The 25,649-nt window shown below is 42.2% G+C and overlaps 1 protein-coding gene across 1 annotated transcript in view; it reads left to right on the plus strand.

The window, feature by feature from the left end:
• LOC109897928 (ephrin type-B receptor 1-like) overlaps positions 1-25,649 on the plus strand; it is a 179,502-nt gene that overhangs the window by 105,015 nt on the left and 48,838 nt on the right. Inside the window, exons 5-6 of the mRNA XM_020492611.2 lie at positions 12,403-12,738; positions 22,067-22,191. Of these exons, the coding sequence (XP_020348200.1) occupies positions 12,403-12,738; positions 22,067-22,191 (461 nt within the window). The remainder of the gene's footprint in view (positions 1-12,402; positions 12,739-22,066; positions 22,192-25,649) is intronic.

Below are 25,649 nucleotides of genomic sequence, written 5' to 3' on the forward strand. Positions count from 1 at the left end.
AAATGTATTCCATTTTGAGTTTGCATTCCAATATTACACGTTATATACTTCACAGAAGACTGAAATATACAGTGCATTCAGAAATCATTCAGACCCCTTCCCTTTTCCACATTTTGTTACATTACAGCCTCGTTAAAAAATGGATTCAATATTTTTTTCCTCATCAATCTACACACAATACCCCATAATGACAAAGTGGAAAACTGGTTTTTGGTAAGAAATGTGCAAATGTATACAAAATAAAAAACAGAAATACCTTATATAACTATTCAGACCCTTTGCTATTAGGTTTAATATTGAGTTCAGGTGCATCCTGGTTCCATTAATCATCCTTGAGATTTGATTGGCCATGCTGGCCATGCTGCTGTTCCAGTTTCAACTGACCTGAGCCCTAGGACCATGCCCCAGGACTACCTGACATGATGACTCCTTGCTGACCCCAGTCCACCTGGCCATGCTGCTGCTCCAGTTTCAACTTCCACCTGACTGTGCTGCTGCTCCAGTTTCAACTGTTCTGCCTTATTATTATTCGACCATGCTGGTCATTTATGAACATTTGAACATCTTGGCCATGTTCTGTTATAATCTCCACCCGGCACAGCCAGAAGAGGACTGGCCACCCCACATAGCCTGGTTCCTCTCTAGGTTTCTTCCTAGGTATTGGCCTTTCTAGGGAGTTTTTCCTAGCCACCGTGCTTCTACACCTGCATTGCTTGCTGTTTGGGGTTTTAGGCTGGGTTTCTGTACAGCACTTTGAGATATCAGCTGATGTACGAAGGGCTATATAAATAAATTTGATTTGATTTTGATTTGATTTGATTGGAGTCCACCTGTAGTATATTCAACTGATTGGTCATGATTTGGAAAGGCACACACCTGTCTATATAAGGTTCCACAGTTGACAGTGTATGTCAGAGCAAAAACCAAGCCATGAGGTTGAAGGAATTGTCTGTAGAGCTCTGAGACAGGATTGTGTCGAGGCACAGATCTGGGGAAGGGTACCAAAACATTTCTGCAGCATTGAAGGTCCCCAAGAACAGAGTGGCCTCCATCATTCTTAAATGTAAGAAGTTTGGAACTACCAAGACTCTTCCTAGAGCTGGCCGCCCGGCCAACCTGAGCAATCGGGGGAGAAGGGCCTTGGCCAGGGAAGTGACCAAGAACCCTATGGTCACTCTGACAGAGCTCAAGAGTTCCTCTGGGGAGACAGGAGAACCTTCCAGAAGGACAGCCATCTCTGCAGCACTCCACTAATCAGGCCTTTATGGTAGAATGTCCAGACGGAAGCCAGTCCTCAGTAAAAGGCACATAACAGCCTGCCCTTGAGTTTTGCAAAAGGCACCTAAAGGACTTTCAGACCATGAGAGACAAGATTCTCTGTTCTGATGAAACCAAGATAGAACTCTGGTCTGAATGCCAAGCGTCATGTCTGGAGGAAACCTGACATCATCCCTACGGTGAAGCAGGGTGGTGGCAGCATCATGCTGTGGGGATGTTTTTGAGCAGCAGGGACTGTGAGACAAGTCAGGTTCGAGGGAAAGATGAACGGAGCAAAGTACAGAGATCCTTGATGAAAATGTGCTCCCGAGCGCTCACGATCTCAGACTGGGGCGAAGGTTTACCTTCCAACATGACAACGACCCTAAGCACACAGCCAAGACAATGCAGGAGTGGCCTCGGGACAAGTCTCTGAATGTCTTTGTGTGAACGAGCCAGAGCCCGGACTTGAACCCGATCTAACATCTCTGCAGATACCTGAAAATAGCTGTGTAGCAACGCTCCCCATCCCACCTGACATAGCTTGTGAGGATCTGCAGAGAAGAATGGGAGAAACTCCCCAAATACACACACACACACTTGTAGCACACAAGATTGTAGCGTCATACCCAATAAGACTTGAAGTTCAGCAAAGTACTGAGTAAAAGGTCTGAATTCTTATGTAAATGTGATATTTCAGTTTTTTTTTTTTTGACATTTGCAAACATTTCTATTTTTTTTTTGCTTTGTCATTATGGGGTGTTGTGTGTAGATTGATAAGGGGGGGAAACTATTTAATCAATTTTAGAATAAGGCTGTAACATAACAAAATGTGGAAAAAGCGGTCTGAATACTTTCCGAATGCACCGTAACAATAACGTTTGACATAGAAGCACTGGATTTTCATTTTTTTATTTATTTGTATAATGTTTATTAATTATGGAATTATGAGAAATATGAATAACATTTCACAAATGAGTCCACTAGAGTGTGGGGTGCTTGTCTTTTCTCTCTCTGGCCTCTTATCTCTGACGGTGGTGAGGTGCTGGTGAGGGGCTTTTCTCACTCCTTTCATGTGACTTTGCTGTGACTAAGAGATGAGGCCTGGACTCCTGCTGGGCCTGGACCGTCAGTGCCGTTCCAATACTGTGGCCCCGCTATAGAACACTGCAGAAGAGCTTCAGGAAGGCCTTTATCCCTTCACTCTCCTCTTTCTCCATTCCAGCTCCACTATCTGTTTAAATGTGATTAGCAGGATGAAGGTACTCTCTTGGGTTCTAGAGTTGGGTCTTAGAAGCATCTATAGGTCCGCTATATATACATGTGTGTGTGTGTGTGTGTGTGTGTGTGTGTGTGTGTGTGTGTGTGTGTGTGTGTGTGTGTGTGTGTGTGTGTGTGTGTGTGTGTGTGTGTGTGTGTGTGTGTGTGTGTGTGTGTGTGTGTGTGTGTGTGTGTGTGTGTGTGTACAGTACAAGTCAAAAGTTTGGACACTAACTCATTCAAGGGTTTTTCTTTATTTTTACTATTTTCTAAATGGTAGAATAATAGTGAAGAAATCAAAACTATGAAATAACACATGGAATCAGGTAGTAGCCAAAAAAGTGTTAAACAAATCAACATTTATTTTATATTTGAGATTCTTCAAAGTAGACACCCTTTGCCTTGATGACAGCTTTAAACACTCTTGACATTCTCTCAACCAGCTTCATGAGGTAAGAGCCTGGAATGCATTTCAATTAACAGGTGTGCATTGTGAAAAGTACTTTCTGGTATTTCTTTCTCTCACCTCGGATTGCAGAGTTAAAGTAACAGACACATCTTAACATCATGTGTTATTTGTGTTATTTCATAGTTTTGATGTCTTCACTATTATTCTACACTGTAGAAAATAGTAAAATAAAGAAAAACCTTTGAATGAGTAGGTGTGTCCAAACTTTTGAGTGTGTGTGTGTGTGTGTGCGTGTGTGTGTGTGTGCGTGTGTGTGTGTGTGCGCGTGTGTGTGTGTGTGTGTGTGTGTGTGTGTGTGTGTGTGTGTGTGTGTGTGTGTGTGTGTGTGTGTGTGTGTGTGTGTGTATGTGTGTGTGTGTGAAATGGTAAATTACTGTTTGTAATGGTTCTTTCTGTCACAACAATTACCCTCTGACACACATGCTCACCTCCACCCCACATCAATGCTCACACTTTTACCCCCCCCTCTCTCTCTAGTTCAATTCAAATGGCTTTATTGGCTTTATATAGACATTTCAAACTATCACGTTTCAAGGTAAGACCCAGATGCAGACATCATCAAATAAACAACAATGTATTAATCCAACAGGGGCAGGCAAAGACAGGTCAAGGGGAGGCAGTGGTCAATAATACAAATAGGTGTGGCAAAGGTGCAGGATGGCAGGCAGGCTCAGGGTCAGGGCAGGCAGAAAAGGTCAAAACCAGGAAAACTACAAAACAGGAACAATCGAGAGACAGGAACAAAGGGAAAAACACTGGTAGGCTTGACGAAACAAAATGAATTGGCAGCAGACAAACAGAGAACACAGGTATATATACACAGGGGATAATGGGGAAGATGGTCGACACCTGGAGGGGGTGGTGACAATCCCAAAGACAGGTGAAACAGATCAGGGTGTGACAGAAATGTCATATTATGGCTACATACAGTGTTGTAACGATGTGCAAATAGTTAAAGTAGAAAGAGGAAAATAAATAAACATAAATATGTTTGTTCTTCACTGGTTGCCCTTTACTTGAGGCAACAGGTCACAAATATTGCTGATCAAATGGCATACTCTGGGATTTCACCTAATATATATGGGACTTTATCAAAATTGGATTTGTTTTCAAATTCTTTGTGGGTCTGTGTTATCTGAGGGAAATATGTGTATACATTTGGCAGGATGTTAAGATGTACAGCTCAGTTTCTATCTCATTTTGTGGGCTGTGTGCACATGGTCTGTCTTGTCTTGAGAGCCAGGTCTGCTTTCGGCGGCCTTTCTCAATAGCAAGGCTATGCTCACTGAGTCTATACATAGTCAATGATTTCCTTAATTTTAGGTCATTCACAGTGGTCAGGTATTCTGCCACTGTGTATTCTCAGTTTAGTCTTTCTCTCTCTCTCTCTCTGTCATCCCTGACACACTCTCGCTCTCTCGTTTTCCATGACACTCTCTCTCTCCCTCTCTCTCGCTCTCTCTCGTCCTCCCTGACGCATACTCTCTCGTCCTCCTTGAAGCATACTCTCTCTTGCTTGTTCTCCCTGACACTCTCTTTCCCTGTCTCCCCCTCTCTCTCTGTCTCTCTCTTTCTTTCCCCCTCTCTCTCTGAAATCAATTCAATTCAAAGGCCTTTATTGGCATTGGAAACATGTTTACATTGTCAAAGCAAGTGTAATAGACAATAAACAAGGGACATTAGCTATCAGAAAATTACAGTAAATATTACTCACATTTAATTTTTTATAATATAGAAATGTCAAATGTTATTATTGGCAATGTACAGTGTTGTAACACTCTCTCTCTCTCTCTCTCTCTCTCTCTCTCTCTCTCTCTCTCTCTCTCTCTCTCTCTCTCTCTCTCTCTCTCTCTCTCTCTCTCTCTCTCTCTCACTCTCTCTCTTTTCCTCCCTGACAGTCTTTCTCTCCTATAATGTGTCTCTCAGTGTTTCCCCTCTAATCCGCTAGCTGTTAACTCCAGTGAGACAGTACTGAGACAGTGCGGAGGAGGCTGAAAGGCATGTGGGTGTAGTTGAAAAGAGCTCCTGACTATAGGGCCTTTACTCTTAGACAGGCTTTGTTCCACCACAGCTGTCACTGGGGACCCTGTGCTGTGACCATTACCAAGTCATCAACCATCCAGACTCACACAAATGTCTTCTTCTCAATTTTATGGAAAGAGAAAACACTAAAAAAGTAAAGAAGTGAGAGAGAGAGGAACGATGCTAATATCAGACACAGGAGGCTGCTGAGGGGAAGACGGCTCATAATAATGTCTGGAACGACGTGAATGGAATGGCATCAAACCCATGGAAACCCATGTGTTTGATGTACTGTATTTGATACCATTCCACCAGTTCCACTCCAGCCAATACCACGAGCCCGTACTCCCCAATTAAGGTGCCACCAACCTCCTGTGATAGCAGAGTAAATGAGATCCTCCTCTTACTTTCCTATAGTGTCTGTAATGTTTTTCCCTACCATTTCATAAACATTTTGTCAATGTGATTTGAATTTGTGGGTGTTTGTTTGGAGTATTATTCAGAAACCAACCTTCCCCTTTTCATCTACTCCCACTCACCACTTTGACTATTAAAAGTGTTCAAAGACAGAGACAGCAGCTGCATGGCATATGATTACAGTAGTGAAGTGTGCAGATATGATGCTGAAGCTGTAATCAATGTAATGAATGCATGGTTTCTGACTGTAGAGTGTGACTGGCCACCCGTGTCCTTATCCTCTTACTGTTTATGTAAATCAGGATGTATCAGCTTAAATAATTATTCCCCCCACTGATGTCGAGTGCTAATTGAGGACAGTGTGAGTTCGCTTGAAAACGCTGCACAGTTGTGGAAGGCAGATCTCTGAGGAAACAGTGTGGAGCAGAGCTAACCTGAAGCCAGCCTCGTAGCGGGTGTACATCTAAGCATCCTTGTTCAGTTTGCATGTTATTGACTCACATATTTATTCTACTTACTATTCACCAAATTAGCTTAGAGATGAAGGTGAATTTCAGAAACACAAATAAACACACCCACCACATACAAGCAGTACGCACTTACACACACACACACACACACACACACACACACGTTAGTAGTATACACACGTATACTTTCTCTCTCTATTGGTTTCCCCTGCTCACGGACTGTGCAGTAGAGCAGCTGTTAGGCTGTGTGTAGAATCAGTGTGAGCGAGGCAAGGAAAGGTGTGTGTAAAGTGGGCTGGTGTTCTGCTGCTCCCTCTGTCAGATTAGAAGGCTGATGGGTTGACACTCTCCCCACACTGTCAGCAGGAGCGCAACGCTACACTATAACCATGGAGCTGCACTGGTGAGCCTCCATGCTCCTTCAAAGACCTATCACTCACTACTACACTTCTTAAACATCAGGTGCCCATCCATACCCCCCTATTGGAACTTCCTGTACCTCCCCTGTACACCCTCCTGGAAGCCCTCATCAGGTCCCATCCTGGGCCTTGCCATACTGCTGGAGAGTAGAACATTGATGTTTAATTATTCTAATTGAAGCAGCACCCCTACGGCAAGCCAGCAGTGTTGCACAGTGTGTGGACTTGACACAACATTGACGGTAATTACCTGGAGTCAGATAGAGAGACAATAGCTATTACTCCATCAGGGAAAGGAGTGATGAGACCATTCTACACTCACATAGCTCGCCTCACGCAAAGAGGCAAGCATCTTAATGTCTGCAGCTGTAAGACTAATTCCCCAGTCTGTGTGGTCATTTGTGGTCACACATGCACGCACGCAGGGCAGGGCAGCAGGTGTTGTTGCTAGCTTGAATCCCTGAGCTACCAATGTGAAAAATCTGCCAATGTGCCCTTGAGCAAGGCACTTAACCCTAGTTGCTCCAGGGTCGCCGTTAATAATGGCTGACCGTGACCCCAATCTCCAAGGCTCTCTCAGGGGGATTTGGGATATGCAAAAAACACATGTGTATAATGCACACTTGTACGTGTGTGAAATAGGACAAATGTAAGCACCGACCAAATAAAATGTTATATTATTACAATATGCACATGTAAAAACATGGGCCTGGTCATGTCTAGCCCACTCACTCAGTCTCATGAAATATGCAGGTAGCGTAGAGCCTCAGTTACCCTCTTCCCTTTGCTTTCACACTCAGACACAGACAGCTACAAAAGGTCATGAAAACATACAAATAAAGTGTTGCTCCAGACAGATTGAAACTAAAATGGCCTCTCATGGGTTTTCCTCGAAAGGTAAGGTTGAATGTTAAAGCAGCCTTGGCATCTTTAGAGCAGACAGTTTCAGACTGCTGTGCCCCCTTGGGTTTTGATATACAGTAGCACATGGAAGAATCACTGAGGACTGTAAGAGTCTAGATTGACATTCAAAAAGCAATTTGTCTCAGAGACATACCCATTAAAACCCTAATTCCCCTGTTCTTTATTAGGACATCAGGTCATAGAATCCTGTTTAAATCCAGGCCCACTGGGGAAAAACTGGTGGAATCAATGTTGTTTCCATGTCATTGCAACCAAAACATGTCATTTAATCAGCGTGGAAAACCTGATTGGATTTGCAAAGAGTCATCAACGTAAGGGAATTTGGTCTTTTTTTCCCATGTTGAATTCACGTTAGTTGATAATTAAAAAAAATGTAAATCAAAACTCGACTTGAACTGATGTCTGTGCCCAGTGGGGGGGGGGGGGGGGGCAACAGTAATGGTGAACTACCAGACTTACTAGCTAGATACTCTGTTGCTGTACTATAATATAATGTATTAAAATGTCCCGGTGGAAGATAACTTTTCATTTAGTCATATCATGGCCTTTTCTAAACACTAAAGGGCAGTTTTGTCATGGGCCTCTCCACAGGGAATCTGGAATGCCTGTTAATACAGATCAGTAGAGTCCGGCCTGTTATTTCCCGAGCTCCTCTGGGCGCATTCTGGAATGGCATCAGCGGGAAAGAAGGAGAGAAACGACCGGTCCGGTCAAGGAAGAAGTGTTCCTGGATGTGAATGTGAGGCCTAGCTGTGTAAACAGAGGTGTGATTGTTAGTGTGTGGAGTCGCGTGCCGACAGACTTCCAGACGGTGTCTTGGTGTGCTGTGCGTTTAGCCTTTGGCTCTTGGTCTTGCTGGGGTGATGGGTGATGGTGATGTGATGGGCCTCTCTAGTTACTGCAGAGTAGTTTGGACAGTCAATACACAAGATTCCTTTTTTTGTAGTTGTTATTTTGCTCACAGAAATGAATACAACCTTCAAAGAGTTTTGGGCTTTTGATTAATCTATGGCGGCGGCTTTTATGTAGTTAATTATTATGTTTCTCCATATGTGAACTGTTATTGTAACTCACAGTTGATGAGAAAAAAGTCCATTCTACACTTAAATTGCATATTTGCTACAGAATGTTAGCTAACCCTGTAACTCTCACTCTGAGGTCTCCTGGTATGGTTGCACAGAAGTCTGGTGATCCATCAAAGGCTAGTCAATGGCAAAACGATTACCCCCCTGTCGTGTCCCTGAGGGCAGGGGCACGAGGCGCAGTATCAATTACCCTCAAGTTAATTAGCATAGATCTACAGACCAGTCTGGGGGTCTGGGTGTCGATAACTCAGCTTGGTGCAGCCCTGTGCCACTGAGCCAAATCAACCCTGACTCCTATAGCTGATGGGACAGTGGGGGAGAGAGGGAGAGAACAGTAACTAGCGCTGTAGACAAATTAGATTCCCTCGCAAATGAAAGAGGGGAGGTGCTAGTGACAATAATGGCCTGTAAACGAGACGTTAAGTAGTGATCAGATCAGCCTTCTCAACCCCTCCATGTTTTATTTTTGCAGAGCTGAGAAACACATCACAGGCATCGCAACGGGATCTATTAAACTAAGACCAGCTTTTGGCTGAAAGCACCAGTGACCCTGTGTTATGTGAAGTGTGAACCGTGTCTTTCAATAACTCCCAGCTAAAAGAGGCTCTAATTGGCCACCCATGGCAATCAACACCTACCTACAGCCACATCAAGATACAATTAGAAGGTACACAATTACATGTATTAACAAACAGTAAGCAAGACAGATGGATTCCCTATACAGTTCACACTGGCTGTGAGTTATGAGTTATCATACTGTATCATACCTCCTCTGGGTGGTCTACTATAGAGTATGGAGCAAGGCCACTCTTCTCCACAGCACCTGACCATTACTGTTGTAATCCACAGACTCAGACTGCTGGCTCTGCTTCACATAGAGAAACAGAGAATGTCAGGAGGGTGATCAGGAGAGAGAAATATAAAAGAATATTGACCAATTTCCATACATTCAGATCACAGCCGTGACTTACGGAGATGAAAGGGAGAAGACAGAAAAAGTGAATCAGAGAGACAGAAAAGCCAGACTGCTAAGGCATTTGTCAGACCCCTGTGTGTACATCGGCAACCGCTATCAGAAAGGCATATGTTAAATTGGTCAGCCAACCCAATGATCTGTCAGTTCCTCTTGATTCACTGGTAGAATGGTCAAATACAAATTGGAGTCCCACGGTGGTGGTTGGGCTTGGTGAAATTGTAAACACACACATACAGTAACAACCGACTATTGTGAATGCAATCTTGAGGTTTTGAGAGAAGCATACAGTACAGCCACCATAGGGAAATATGTCAGATAAAGTTGTGTGATGATAATAGTTTTAGTCTCAAGCACAGCGATGGAAACAGTGCACAACAAAACCCAACGTCCCTGGCAGGGATCACAGAGCCAGCCAGTTCAAATGAGTTCAAATACATGAGAAATGTAGTGAGAACTGTTTCAGCGTTCCAGTATGAGTGAATGTTGGTGAGAGGGATGAGGTTGTGTAGGAAGGTTGGCTAGGAGGGGGTGATTGAGTGGTGTAATTTCAGCTCCCATGCTGCGCTTTGTCATGTTAATGGTATTGTAACACTGTTGCAACACATCAACATCAATAACACATGGGGCTAAATGGCAGCTGAATACCCCATGAAGTCTAATAACCAGTGGGGGATAATTTCTGTGAAAAGCATAGCAGTTGCATACAGTACCAGTCAAAAGTTTGATCACACCTACTTATTTCAGGGCTTTTCTTAAGTTGTACTATTTTCTACATTGTAGAATAATAGTGAAGACATCAAAACTATGAAATAACACATATGGAATCATGTAGCAACCAAAAAAAGTGTCAAACAAATCAAAATATGTTATATTTGAGATTCTTCAAAGTAGCCACCCTTTGTCTTCATGACATCTTTGCACAATCTTGGCATTCTCTACCAGATTCACGAGGTAGTCACCTGGAATGCATTTCAATTAAAAGGTGTGCCTTGTTAGAAGTTAATTTGTGGAATTTCTTTCCTTCTTAATGCGTTTGAGCCAATCAGTTGTGTTGTGACAAGGTAGGGGTGGTATACAGAACATATTTTCCAAATAAATGCTTCACAGAGTTCAAGGAACAGACACATCTCAACATCAACTGTTCAGAGGAGACTGCGTGAGTCAGTCCTTCATGGTCGAATTGCTGCAAAGAACCCACTACAAAAGGACACCAATAAGAAAAAGAGATTTACTTGGGGCAAGAAACACGGCAATGGACATTAGACCAGTGGAAATCTGTCCTTTGGTCTGAGTCCACATTTGAGATTTTTGGTTCCAACCGCCGTGTCTTTGTGAGACAGAGGATGATCTCCGCATGTGTGGTTCTCACCATGAAGCATGGAGGAGGAAGTGTGATGGTGTGGGGGTGCTTTGCTGGTGACACTGTCTGTGATTTATTTAGAATTCAAGGCACACTTAACCAGCATGGCTACCACAGCATTCTGCAGCGATACACCATCCCATCTGGTTTGCGCTTAGTGAGACTAACATTTGTTTTTCAACAGGACAATGACCCAAAACACACCTGCAGGCTGTGTAAGAGCTCATTGACCAAGGAGAGTGATGGAGTGTTGCATCAGATGACATTGCCTCCACAATCAACTGCCCTCAACCCAATTGAGATGGTTTGGGATTAGTTGGACCACAGAGTGCTGGAAAAACAGCCAAAAAGTGCTCAGCACTTGTGGGAACTCCTTCAAGACTTTTGGAAAAGCATTTCTCATGAAGCTGGTTGAAAGAATGCCAAGAGTGTGCAAGCTGTCACCAAGGCAAAGGGTGGCTGCTTTGAAGAATCTCAAATATTAAATATATTTGTTTTAACACATTTTTGGTTACTACATGATTCCATATGTGTCATTTCATAGTTTTGATGTAGTCACTATTCTTCTACAATGTAGAAATAGTCAAAATAAAGAAACACCTTTGAATGAGTAGGTGTGTCCAAACTTTTGACTGGTACTGTAGATATATACTATTTATAACGGAACAAAAACATAAATGCAACATGTGAAATAGCCTGTTTCGCTCAAATGATGTTCAGAAATGTGTGTACATGCCTGTCAGTGAGCATTTCTCCTTTGCCAAGATAACTCATTAACAGATGTGGCATATCAAGAACCTGATTAAACAGCATGATCATTACACAGGTGCAACTTGTGCCGGGGACAAAACAAAAGGCCACTAAAATGTGCAGTTTTGTCAAAAAACTATGTCACAGATGTCTCAGGTCTTGAGAGAGCGTTCAATTGGCATGCTGACTGCAGGAATGTCCACCAGAGCTGTTGCCAGAGCTTTGAATGTTCATTTCTCTACCATAATACGCCTCCAACGTAATTTTAGAGAATTTGGCAGTACGTCCAATAGGCCTCACAACAACAGACCACGTGTAACCAAGCTAGCCCAGGTCCTCTATATCCGGCTTCTTCACCTGCTGGATCATCTGAGACCAGCCACCTGGCCAGTTGATAAATCTAAGGAGTATTTCTGTCTGTAATAAAGCCTTCTTGTGGGGAAAATCATTTTGATTGGCTCCCAAGTGGGTGTGCCTATGCCCTCCCAGGCCCACCCATGGCTGCGCCCCTGCCTGCGCCCCTGCCCAGTCATGTTATATCGCTAGAATAGGGCCTAATGAATTTTAATTGACTGATTTCCTTATATTAACTGTAAAACTGTAACTCAGTAAAATCAACTGTAAAACCATTGCATTTTGTGTTTATTTTTGTGCAGTATATTTATGGTTCTGACTGAATGTAATGTACATTATGTATTTGTCAACATTACAGACGACTGGTAAAACAGAAGGAGTTAAATTACTCGTGTGTGCATATTTGTTGACTGCAATGGTGGCATCAGTGCTATATATCTACATCTGAGTTAGTATTATTTGTTGATCACTATGGTTGATCCTAATATCTCTATCATATCAGAGTGCAGTGTCTTTGTGCCGTGTCATATTAAAGTAATAGCCAGTTGCTGAAACAGTGCTACAAACATGCCTAGAGACACCATACTACATACTGTACAGTATATTAATGTCTGCACTGCATTCCCTCTTCCTATCCAGGTGTCCCCTCTGGTCCCAGAAACGTCATCTCCATCGTCAACGAGACCTCGGTGATCCTGGAGTGGCATCCTCCAAGGGAGACTGGCGCCCGTGATGACGTCACCTACAACATCGTGTGCAGGAAGTGTCGTGCAGACCGGCCATCATGCTCCCATTGTGATGACAACGTGGAGTATGTACCCAGGCAGCAGGGTTTGACCGAGACCAGGGTGTTCATCAGTAACCTGTGGGCCCACACCCCCTACACCTTCGAGATACACGCTTTCAATGGAGTCACCAACAAGAGTCCCTACCCTGCTCAGCACGTGTCCATCAACATCACCACTAACCAGGCTGGTCAGTGGCATTGTACAGCACCATGCGTTGTGTCTCACACCATGTGTTCATATACAGCCTCCACTGGCAACCATTATAAAGCTTTGTTCTGGGAATCAATTCTTCAAGGCTTACATTATATTAATCTTCTAAAGGATTAATGGTATCACACAACACATCAGTACTTCTGGCATTTCTTGTTTTTTAAGCTGGAGACATTCTTGAACCAAAGACAACTTTTGATCTTTTGTCAAGACTGTTTTGGATTATTCATTATGTTTTTTAAATATTCAAACATCACAAATTGGTTTATTCGTTGTATGTCTTTCACAACATAGACACCATTCTGGAGGTAGAAGTGTTGTCACACAATGCATATTTATATCGCTTTATTTATGCTACTGAAACATCATATGGACTTAGTCATTTAAATGTGAGGTAAATAGTATCTGGCTCTGTCAAGCTTGTGTCGGTTGATGTACGAAAGTGTAATAAATGAAGGAGACATTGTTTCATTGAGAAGCCATTCTAATAATCAGTGCTCCTGTCACACGCTATACCCCATGGGTAATGCCAGGGCAGCCAACGGCCCACTTCGTCCAGACATAGGAATCGTTGTTAGGAAAACTTGAGAAGGATTCCAATTATGACTCTCTGCCTCATTCCACTGTGAATGTTCCCGGAGGTACATCAAGATTGTCTTGCACTGCTGTATTACTTTCACTTCAATGGGACCAAGGTTTGATTTATTTTTGATATTTTATTGAACCTTTATTTAACCAAGGTTACTGAGCTCAGTGAGCTAACATTGTGTTCAGTCACATTCAGTTAGAATCCTGTTGAACCAAACAACAGAGAGCATAGAGAAGACCTGTAGTCTGTCATTATACCATGGAACGTATACATACAGTACACTACCTTATTTTAACGCAGGGGTTCTCAACTACTATTCAAAAAGGTTTGGTCACTTAAATTACCTAGGTGGCAAACGTCCGGATGGATATGGTCATTTATCGGCATAGTAACAAACTCCCACCTCGCAAACCATGTGTCCCTAAACTGTTAATACTGTTCATACGCCTTTTTTTGGCAGAGACAAAATATTGCCATTTTAAACCTAATTCCTACAATTCTACACATTCTACCATGGCTTATGGTTGTTCATATGATACCTGAGTGACTCAACAAAATCAAAAAAAAGTAATTCACTTAGAAATGTCCTTGTTTTTGAACAAAAAGCACATTTGTTGTCCATTAAAACAACATTAAATTGATCAGAAATACAGTGTTAATGGTGTACATGACTGATATTTAATGGAATATCTACTTAGTCGTATAGAGGCCCATTATCAGAATTTGTTCTTAATGAACTGACTTGCCTAGTTAAATAAAGGTTCAATAAAAATAAATAATAATAAAGAATCAGCAACCGTCACTCCTGTGTTCCAATGGCATGTTGTATTAGCTAATCCAAGTTTATAATTTTAAAAGGTTAATTGACCATTAGAAAACCCTTTTGCAATTATGTTAGCACAGCTGAAAATTGTTGTGCTAATTAAAGAAACAATAAAACTGCCCTTCTTTAGACTAGTTGAGTATCTGGAGCATCAGCATTTGTGGGATCAATTACAGGCTCAAAATGTCCAGAAACAAATAACTTTCTTCTGAAACTCGTCAGTCTTTTCTTGTTCTGTGGAATGAAGGCTATTCCATGCGAGAAATTGCCAAGAAACTGAAGATCTCATACAACTCTTCACAGAACAGCGCAAACTGGCTTTAACGGAATAGAAAGAGGAGTGGGAGACCCCGGTGCACAACTGAGCAAGAGGACAAGTACATTAGAGTGTCTAGGTTGAGAAACAGGCGCCTCACAAGTCCTCAATTGGCAGCTTCATTAAATAGTACCCACAAAACACCAGTCTCAAACTCAACAGTGAACAGGTGACTCCAGGATGCTGGCCTTCTAGGTAGAGTTCCTCTGTCCTGTATCTGTGTTCTTTTGCCCATCTTAATCTTTTATTTTTATTGGCCAGTCTGAGATATGGCTTTTTCTTTGCCTAGAAGGTCAGCGTCCTGGATTTGGACTTGGATTAGCTAACACAACGTGCCATTGGAACCCAGAACTGATGGTTGATGATAATGGGCCTCTGTATGCCTATGTAGATATCCAATTAAAAAATCAGCCATTTCCAGCTACAATAGTCATTTACAACATTAACAATGTCTACACTGTATTTCTGATCCGTTTGTTGTTATTTTAATCGACAAAAAATGTGCTTTTCTTTCAAAAACAAGGACATTTCTAAGTGACCCCAAACTTTTGAATGGCAGTGTACATGGAATATGTTGGTACCTACAAAAACACTACTAGAGCCTAGCCAAACATGTCATGTATCAATGGCGGAATGTGTAAGAGGTATGTTGGCGGTGTAGCTACATCTGCTGGAACAGTGCCTTGACTAGGAGTTTAGAAATGTCTCCTTACTGGCTTTTACATAAATAGCAGAGGAAATATAGTTAGCTAGGACAGGTTTTGAAATGTAACCTGGACTCAGGGGTAGATGACGTTTAACACAGTAAAAGAAAATCTGGGACACTAAAATGTTACGAATTACAATTCATATGATATGTTACGAATTACAATTTGTATGGTATGTTACGAATTACAATTTGTATGTTATGTTACGAATTGCAATTCGTACAATATGTTATGAATTTGCAAAAGATTTGATATATTACAAATTACAATTTCTTGTGGCTAATGTTAGCTATGTTACGTGGCTGACATAAGGCTAAGGGTTAAGTTTACGGGTTAAGGTTAGGGTTAGGGGAAGGTTAGCTTACATTCTAAGTAATTGCAAAATATCTTAAAAGTAGTAAGTAGTGCAAAGTTGCTAATTAGCTGAAATGCTAATTGTAATGAGATTCAAACACGCAACGTTTGGGTTGCTAGATGTTCGCGTTATACACCCACACATCCACACTGACCAACCTCCTTTCTTCTTTGCCTTAAGTAATCATCAGTTTATGTAAATATACCAAACATAACATATCATACTAATTTAAATAGATTTACTATGTTACGTCTAGTCTATGAGACCAGGCTGTGAAATGATGAGATTGAGAACATTGGCTTGTAGAAAAAGGACTCGAGCAGAAATGAGAACGTAAATTGCCTTTATTACCTAGTAGAGCTAATAGTCCCCATCATCTTGCTTGACAGGGTAATTGCTTGACTTGACAGCTGGATATAGATAAAGAAAGAAAGAAATAGATACACCAAATAGCCAATGCCAGTGTCTTTTGTAAAAACGGCTGCAGTAGTAATGAGTAGGTAAGAAAAATGGTCTGTGACATTGTATTATTGTCAGGTAATTGTGCCGTTTCAGCTGTCTGAGAAGCCTTTCATGTCATGGCTGTGTAAGGAGTTATCTGTCATGTTGGGAATAGAAGGAGTTGAGAAGCAGTGGAGTAGATGGATGTTGAACTAGAGTTACCTTAAACGGTGAATGAGTTGGTTCTATTGAAAGGATCCGTTTGGAGGAGACTGGTTGGAATAGTGTCACTTTCTGAGGTTCAGAGTAAAGGAATTCTCTGTTGAGGAGAGAATTAGTTGTGGTTCAGTAAGGGACCATTAGACCTAATTCAGGTAGGAGTGACAAAGCTGACATGAACTCTGATAGATGCTCTTCTCCTATCCTCTCTCCTCTCCTCTCGGACACATTGTGGTGTGTTTTATCATGCATACCTGATTTACCACCAACCGAAGACCGGCTTACATCTTGGAACTTTTCAGTTGAATGTAAAATGTAATAGTACACATGCTTTTACCATTGCCTTTTACAGTTTCTACATTCTCTAATGTAGGAAGTAATGTCTGCGAAAGTCTGCTAGAGGGTGTCATTCCATAAATTCAAACAGAGGTGCAGATTGAATGGCATGAAATTCATCTTTTAACATGGGCAATGTTTTAACATTTACAATCCGAGGCCCCGGTTACTCTTCCAGAACTGTTTCAGGTAGTTCTAACAGAGTAACTGACAGTAGCAGGCCTGGATGATAGAAGCTCACAGAGGACTGTGCCAAACCCGCTACTCTGGCACGACTTTGGGGCCCCAAACTTTTCCCATACTGGCATAGAGTTAATGTGGTGGGTGCTGGTGCTCAGTGGAGGCTTCTCTACAGCCCAGCAAAATGTGTGCTCAAGGGAACACTTCTTACAGTACACACACTCCGCTCAGGTAAATTTAAAACGTGTCTACTGTTCCATGGGTAGGAGATGTCTGGTCAAAAGTTGCATTGTTCTACATAAAGGGATCCATCTTAACCTAAGCCTCTCATACAGAACACTAAACCGTGTGTCAATTTGTAGAGAGAGATTTTGTTCTTTGTTCCATCAGTGTGATCTTAGAATATTTGAATTCATCAGACAGACTTGAATTCCCAAGCCGAAAATCTGTCATTGTGCTCTCATAAACTGTACTAATCATTGAACAGCTTCAGACGGTTACTCATAGAAGCTCTGCTTCCTACACTAGTAAGACTGCATTTCAATTTCTCATGGAATATATATTTCCAGGCATTTTCAATCTATGAGGATTCAAGAATCACTGCATCAGCTAATCCCATATTCCATGTCACTAGTATTCTGCACTCATAGGGGTCTGTCCTTCCTTACCGAAGCTCATTCACCCATGACACCATTAGATGAGACAGGAAAGGCTTGCAATGACTGTATTATTTGGCACCATATACACATAAGTAAACACCTCAGAAAAATACAGAATAAAATCAAGGTATAAGAGTAGCTACAGTAGCCACTGGCAGTTAGCTATATTTAATATCTTATCACAGAAAGCCATGCTCTTGTGTTCTGGTCCGTTTGTCTCCTGTGTCCTATCGGGACATTTGGAAATTGCATCTGAACCAACATCTTGTAAATAAGAAAAAAAGAAACAGATGGAAATATTCCCCTAGGCAGTAGACGTTCAGACGAATAACTCTGTGAGATAACAGGCTATGTCTGGCTATCAGGAGGACTGTCTGTCTCTGTGTGAGGGATCCTTGATGCTCAACACTTCCTGTGCCTGAGTAGAAGCATTATCTAGAGCTATAAAACATTCACAGAGACCGAGAGAAAGAGAGTGAGAGAGAGTGAAAAAAGAGAAAACAATGTGTACAGGAAGAAAAGATAGATAAATAAAACAAATTGTAGTAAGACAGAAAAAAAATTATGTACACCTAACAAAAAATGCAACCATTTTAAACATTTTCTGAGTTACAGTTCAAATCAGTCAATTGAAATAAATTAATTAGGCCCTAATCTATGGATTTCACATGACTGGGTATTGAGATATGCATCTGTTGGTCACACAGTAGATACCTTCACACAGTTGCCTCATGCAGCGCAACACACCTCCTTCGCATAGAGTTGACCAGGCTGTATATTGTGGCCTGTAGAATGTTGTCCCGGGAATATTGGCGGGAACTGGAACATGCTGTCGTACGATCCAGAGCATCCCAAACATGCTCAGTGGGTGACATGTCTGGTGAGTATGGAAGTACTGGGACATTTTTTCACCTTCCAGGAATTGGGTACATATCATCGATTTGCCCACTGAAGATGGTTACAACACCAAACTGCAGTCAGGTCAAGACCCTGGTGAGGATGACGAGCACACAGATGAGCTTCCCTGAGACAGTTTGTGCACAGTTTGTGCAGAAATTCTTCAGTTGTGCAATTCCACAGTTTCATCAGCAGCCGAGTGGCTGGTCTCAGACTATCCCGCAGGTGAAGAAGCCAGATGTGGAGGTCCTGGGCTGTCGTGGTTACACGTGGTGTATGGTTGTGAGGCTAGTTGGACGTACTGCCAAATTATCAAAAATAACATTGTAGGCAGTTTATGGTAGAGAAATTAACATTAAATTATCGTGCCACAGATCTGGTGGGCATTCCTGCAATCAGCATGCCAGTTGCACGCTCCCTCCAAACTTAAGACATCTGTGCCATTATGTTGTGTGACAAAACCGCATATTTTTGTGGCCTTTTATTGTCCCCAGCATAAGGTGCACTTGTGTAATGATCATGCTGTTTAATCAGCTTCTTGATATGCCACACCTGTCAGGTGGATGGATTATCTTGGCAAAGGGGAAATGATCACTAACAGAGATGTAAAAAATGTTTGCACACAATGAGAGAAATAAGATTTTTGTGCACATGGGGAATTTCTGGAATCTTTTATTTCAGCTCATGAAACTTGGGACCAACACTTTACATGTTGCGTTTATATTTTTGTTCATTGTAATTTTGATCCAAATTGGTAAAGGAAGCCAGGGACATGTTGTCCCACTCTGTAATGAGACTTTCTTATTGATGTAGATTACCTATACAGTATGTGATGAACTTTCTTTGTACCTTTCTTCCAACAAGCTCTGCCTTATTATTTTGGGAAGCAGTCTTGGGATATGGGGAAGTAGGATTCCCCTGTTAATGCCTGGGGACTGCTGCTTCGTCCTTTAGGTCTCCGGTGGAATATTCTTACCTTGTGAGAATTGAGGGTTCTCAGAGGATTGGAACTCTTGACAGTTTTACCGCCCTTATCTTGCTTGTTCAATTTCTCCTCTACACATTTTCCTCCTTGTAAATCCACACACATCTTGGAGACATAAAAAGAGCAACACGCTGAGGCAGGCCTTTGAGAGCACTGCTGGTTTACCTTGGCCAATAAAAATGGATTGGCTACATGAAGCCCAATAATTCAAAAAATGATTATGAAGACATCAATGTCTCTCTAGTAACTTGTCATATTACAAATTATAGCTTGATATTCGGGGGGGTGGGTCTCTATTTTTTTCACTCCACCACAACAGAAAATTCCCTCAAAATATTCCCTCTCCTGTCGCACCAAGCTCATCTACCCTTTTGCATGGCGCATGGAGATGCAGAAACAAGAGACCACATAGACCTATTTGGAATGTTAGCAGTTACAAAGGAAGCTTTCAAAACTGGAGTGAAGAAGCAGTAAATAATGTATGTTGAATGAGTATGACCTGTCTGTCATCCGTGAGCAATTAGGGTAATTTTTTTGGTTCCAGTTAGAACCCATTTTGATTCCAGGTAGAACCCCTTTGTGTTCCATGTAGAACACTCTGTGCAAAGGGTTCTACATGGAACCCAAAATAGTTATACCTGGAACAAAAGGGATATACCTAGAACCAAAAAGGGTTATCCTATGGGGACAGCTGAAGAACTCTTTTTGGTTCTAGATAGCACCTTTTTTTGTTAGTGTAGGTATAAAACGTGAGCATGGAGAGCTACAGTACACAAGTTCGCCAAAATAGCTTATTTATTTCAGTCTAATAGTTACTCTATTTACTTTTGTAGCTCTCCATCAGAAACTCACTTTTTGTGAACAATTGACTTCCTCTCTCGGCCCAAGTTTAGCTGGAACTGAGCCCGGCAGAATTTTACCAAATGTGAGTCATGCCCACCCAGACCCTCCCATATAGGTTTAGGTGTGTGGCCGGGAGTCCACATCTTTGGGGGGGAACTGTCACGCCCTGACCTTAGTATTCTTTGTTTTCTTTATTGTTTTGGTTAGGTCAGGGTGTGACATGGGTGATGTATGTGTTTTTGTACTGTCTAGGGGTTTTGTAGGTTTATGGGATTGTTTAGCATCTAGGTGTTTATATATGTCAATGGTTGCCTAGATTGGTTCTCAATTAGAGGCAGCTGTTTATCGTTGTCTCTAATTGGGAACCATATTTAGGCAGCCATCTCCTTTGGGTATTTTGTGGGTTATTGTCTATGTCTAGTTGCCTGTGTTTGCACGTTTGTATCATAGCGTCACGGTCGTTTTGATATTTTATACAGTTTGTTTAGTGTATATCTTTATTAAAAGTATCATGTATTCACATTATGCTGCGCCTTGGTCTCCTCCATACGACGAACGTGACAAAATGTTAAATGGCTTCTTTGAGTTTTTGTGGCTATTACTCAGACAGCCATTATTCAGACCTGAGCATGAGGTCTAGTCTAGCATACCAGATTCATTTTCTTAGAGAACTGAGTGTTTTTTCTCCCTCCTCTCTGATTTGGCTCCTAATTCACTCAGCCTAGTGCCAGCTGAAGTCTGTGACAACAGACAAGAGAGGCGAAGGAAGAGAGAGACACACACACACAAACACACACACACACACATACATATATACAGTATATATAGCGTTACTTGTCAAATATAGTTTGGCCTGTTCCGTTCACCGCTCAACATAAACCCTATGACTTTGGCCTGTGTGCTTGCTTTATTATACAAGTGGTCCAAAAATATGAAACATTTGTGTTGAGGATATTCCAATCCATTTAGCTAGACTTTCACTCCCTAAAATCTAGCCAATTTCATATCTCATAGTCCAAAAACGAAATCTTCAAATTAAATGAAGTAAAAAATGAATTGAATTAAATAGTCTGCTTGAGTTGAATAGGCTGCTGCCTCACCCCTAGCCAACCTCGGCGTAATTCATAATGCGGCGCAAAGCTGGAGCAGCAGTGCATGAAAGAGAGAGCCAGAGAGCATCCTCTCACTGACTGACGACTATCCCCACGCTTCTATCAGCCAGAGCAGCAGTGTACAGACAGCCACCTAACAATACTAACATATCCTCCTGCTGCTGCTGCAGTAAGGTGGCTCAGTCACATTGAACTGCTGGGCTGTAAGAAAAACATATACAAACAGATACACCATTAAGAAATAATGTGTCTGTGATATTGGCTCTGAGGGTAATGTCCAACACTCCTCTCTCCATCCCTGGTGCAGGGCTTGCTGATGTGCACTCCATCCCTCCCCCGGGTTAAGATGATGGGTTGGTGGAGATGGTGGCCTGGGGCATTGGAGTGGTAGCAGGGAGAGAGGGAAGAAATGAACAGGCAGTTTAATTCATTAAACATGTTATGTGCATTTCAACTTTATTGCTCTCTGTAAGGGGGAAAGAAGACTGAAAATCAAATGTGCTTTAAAGTGAGCTCAGTTCAATGCCATATCATTTTTGTAATAGAAATACTATGACCAAGGATACCTCAGTCCTGCTCAAAGGAATGGTATGAAGACATCATACATCTGTAGTGTTTCGTAAGAGATTTGAAAGCCATTCAATGAAATGTGACTCTTCAGTCAAGCATGTGTTTTCTTCCTATCAAGGAAAACACAATTCAAAGCTTCATACAGTTTCAGCACAAAATACCTTTATTTCACAACATTGATGAAACATGTACAGTGGGACTGTTCCTATACTAAAGAATGCTAAGGACGTATCCAGACAGTTAACCTTACCTCATGTTTGTCTGTTCCCTCAGCTCCCTCCATGGTTCCCATCATGCACCAGGTTAGCTCCACCATGAAGAGCTTCACGTTGTCATGGCCACAGCCAGAGCAGCCCAATGGAATCATCCTGGATTATGAACTGAGGTACCACGAGAAGGTAAGACAGTATTTTCAAGTTCAATGTTTGTAATAAGAACTAGATTACACGAGCAGATCATTATTGTCTACCAGGGGCATCTCCCTTACTTTCAATGGAAAGACACCCAGAATGTTGTCTCTGATGGGTGAATATTCTGGGCTGGTATTGGTCTACCAAGCTTGTTGGGAATATTAGCCTTCATTCCTTTATTTATCCTTTTCCCCATCAGACTCAATATTCATGTGCCATTACACTTGACACGTTTGGTGTCATTTGATTCTACCCTCCTGTTTGAGTCATTCCCCCGGTTGCCTTGGAAAGCGTGTGCCTGAGATTGCCTTAGCAACCTTGATAATTGTCCATTAATTGCGTTTAACTGGAGTCTGCTTTAGATGAGCACAGAGCACTGGGTTGCTAGGATACTGCAGTTCTTGGACCTAATTTGTGTGAAAGGTGTTCTCTTAGGCTGGATCCTTCCGCTAGCCCTGTCTAACCCATGGCTCCTCCACACAGCCTATTCTCCCCTGAGTAGAGGCAGCACACACGGCCTCTCAGCTCTATATCATTAGGTACTAAACATGCAGCTTCCCCTATGCTTAGAGAGGGCTGCCCTGTAGTCTCTCTCTGGTCTTATATCAACTCCATCGCCCTAGCCTCGCTCTGGCTCTCTCCGTTTCCTCAATAGCTCCCTACTCCCTCTTGGTCTTTCTCTCACTCTGTTTTACAGTGTGCTTCTCCATTGTTGTGTCCATTCCCTTTTCATTTTCCCTCTGTACCTGCTGCACCTCTACAGTCTTCCGTCAATATCCTTCTCTGGCTCTCTTCTTTTCCTCTCTGAAATAGTATGGTCATACCTATGGAGTTCATGGATAGGGTGTTTTTTATTGAAAAGACTGTGTTTACAGTCCTGTCCACCCATAAAGCCTGCAGTTACTGTAATATTGTCTATCATCCAGCATAACTGTCAAATGTGCTCTTTCAGAGAGTTTGGTCAAAACCCTCTATGTCCTCTGATGACTTCGTTGTTGTCTTGGGATTCTGTGAGAGGCTGTTATTAATAAGCACTTTGTGTCCAGTTCTGACAGCACGAGAAGAGGGAGGCTAGCAACACTCTAGCTGGCCTATTTAAACCGGCTAAGTTGCTTCAAAGTAACTAGCAATTTTAGCATTGTTACTTTTAATGGACAGGACCACAATTGTTTTAATCTGTCTGCCTTTGTCTGTGGGGCGGAAGGTAGTCTAGTGGATAGAATGTTGGATTAGTAACTGAAAGGTTGCAAGATCGAATCCCGAGCTGACAAGGTAAAAATCTGTTGTTCTGCCCCTGAACAAGGCAGTTAACCCACTGTTCCTAGGCCGTCATTGAAAATAAGAATTTCTTGTTGACTGACTTTCCTAGTTGAAAAAATAAATGTGTGTGTCTCTCCCCATCCGCTAAGCTATCTAGAGCTTTGGCAGTTTCTGTGTTTCTCTTCTGTCCTGAGACAGTAGTAATATTTCAGTATAGAGACACACCTTTTTCATCATAGCAGAAGTCTGAGTGAAAATCACGGGTTTAGGATGTGGTTTCATTTCAAGACTCCCACAGTGTTTCCAAAGACAGAACACAGTGCTGAACACAATAATTTCCTCAGGGATAAAATAGTAATATCGTGAAGATATGAATAGGGATATTTGCCTGGACCGCAGTCATATTGCAAAGTAGAGATGAAGAGAGAACCTGAAACTCCTGCTGGTTTCACTGAAACCCTCAGAAAGATGGCTCCACACACATCACGCTGGGATTCAGGGGTTCCTGGCTTGGAAGGAGAATAATGAATTCTGCTATTACCCCAGGACCAGGTTAGACTCCCCCACAGAGAAGAATGGAGAGAATCCTGGATCAAATTGCATGGATACTGGTCTGAACGCTTTGTTGTTCTTCCATTCTCTTTGATCTACTTGACTAATATGATAGCTTTATTCACCTCTGTCTGGGCAAAAGGAAAATGGGTCACAACTAAAAGTGAAGCCTTTTAAGTTTTGATCCCATGAAGTCATTGAAGACGCCCACTCTAGCTCGCATGATGCTGAGTGGAGTATTAGACATCTTTGATATTCACTAAAAAAGAACATCCCTGGAATAGGGATAATACCTGGTGAAATAGATAATTGTGTATGGAGGGCCTGCCATTCCCTTCCTAATTTCACCACCCCCCGTCCAGTGTTTCTGTGTTTTAAATGCCAGTCGCCCAGCTGCACTCACCAGAGAATGTCTGGAGCCTTGGGGGTGGTTTAGATTGGGGATCGGGCCTGGATTGCAACGATTGACCAGTGAAAGCAGAGATAAGGTCATCTCTATTCTACCAAAGGTTTTTTTTCTCTCTTCTCTTCCTCTTATTCCTTTTCTTGCTCTTTTTAGACTGTGCAGACAATGAAGAAGCGGTTGGTTTCCCGATGGGACAGCATACTGATAATGTCAGCACTCCCTGTCACAATATCCCATTATGTAGGAGAAGAGTCCTACCCCAAGTAATGCTCCAGTACAAACTCCATTCCACATTCTCTGCCTGTGTGAGGATAATTCCCTTTCTAGCCTGTGTTGAGGTAGTGGATGCCATCTTGGCCTTCTTGCTGAGCATCAAAGCTGGTGTGATGATAAGCGGTGAGAATATTGACGTGAAGGCAAGGTGCATTCTGCTATTGAAAGTGAAATGGCAAGGCAACAAGGTATATTCATCCGGCTTTGACTGAAGTGCCACAGAACACCGCAGGGCTGAACACTGCAAGGCTGAACACTGCAAGGCTGTTGAGAGTTCAGTTCACAGTCCACCTCCGCAGCTCTGGGCATCTCTCCACCCCTCCCAAATATTTAAAGAGGCCAGTCCAGGCGAGGATAAGGCCAAGGGTAGGGTGGGTTGGAGCTTCAGAGGGATGGGATTGGGAGGGTGGTGCAATCAGGCATTTCTGGGGAAGAGAGATAAGTGGCCTTGGGCATTTAAGGAAAGCCAGGCATTATTCAAAGTCCCCTGTATCTAATTCTGTGCTGGACCTTGTCATTTAGGCAGTGCATTGCTATACTCTTAGAAAAATGAGTTCCAAATGAGTTCTTCGGCTGTCCGCATAGGATAACCTTTTGGTTTCAGGTAGAACCTTTTTGGGTTCAAAACCAAAAGGGTTCTACATGGAACCAAAAATGGTTCTTCAAAAGGTTTTCCTATGGGGACAGCCGAAGAACCTTTTTAGGTTCTAGATAGCACCTTTTTTTCTAAGAGTGTACAGATGTAGGATCTTAATTTAAGCCAGTTTGCTACAGCAGGAAAACATTTCTTGAAGGAGTTGATAGATTATCCGTTAGGGTAAATCAAGTCTGACATTTTAAAGTGGAAATGTCAAACTTTAAAAGCCTTTTAAAACCTTAAATACACTACAAGTTTGCACTTCCTGGAGTGCAGATAAATTCTCAGCAACAATAGAGTAATGAAATTATGATCCTA

The sequence above is a fragment of the Oncorhynchus kisutch genome, linkage group LG10 (assembly GCF_002021735.2).
Source record: "Oncorhynchus kisutch isolate 150728-3 linkage group LG10, Okis_V2, whole genome shotgun sequence".
In the NCBI taxonomy this organism is placed as follows: Eukaryota; Metazoa; Chordata; class Actinopteri; order Salmoniformes; family Salmonidae; genus Oncorhynchus; species Oncorhynchus kisutch.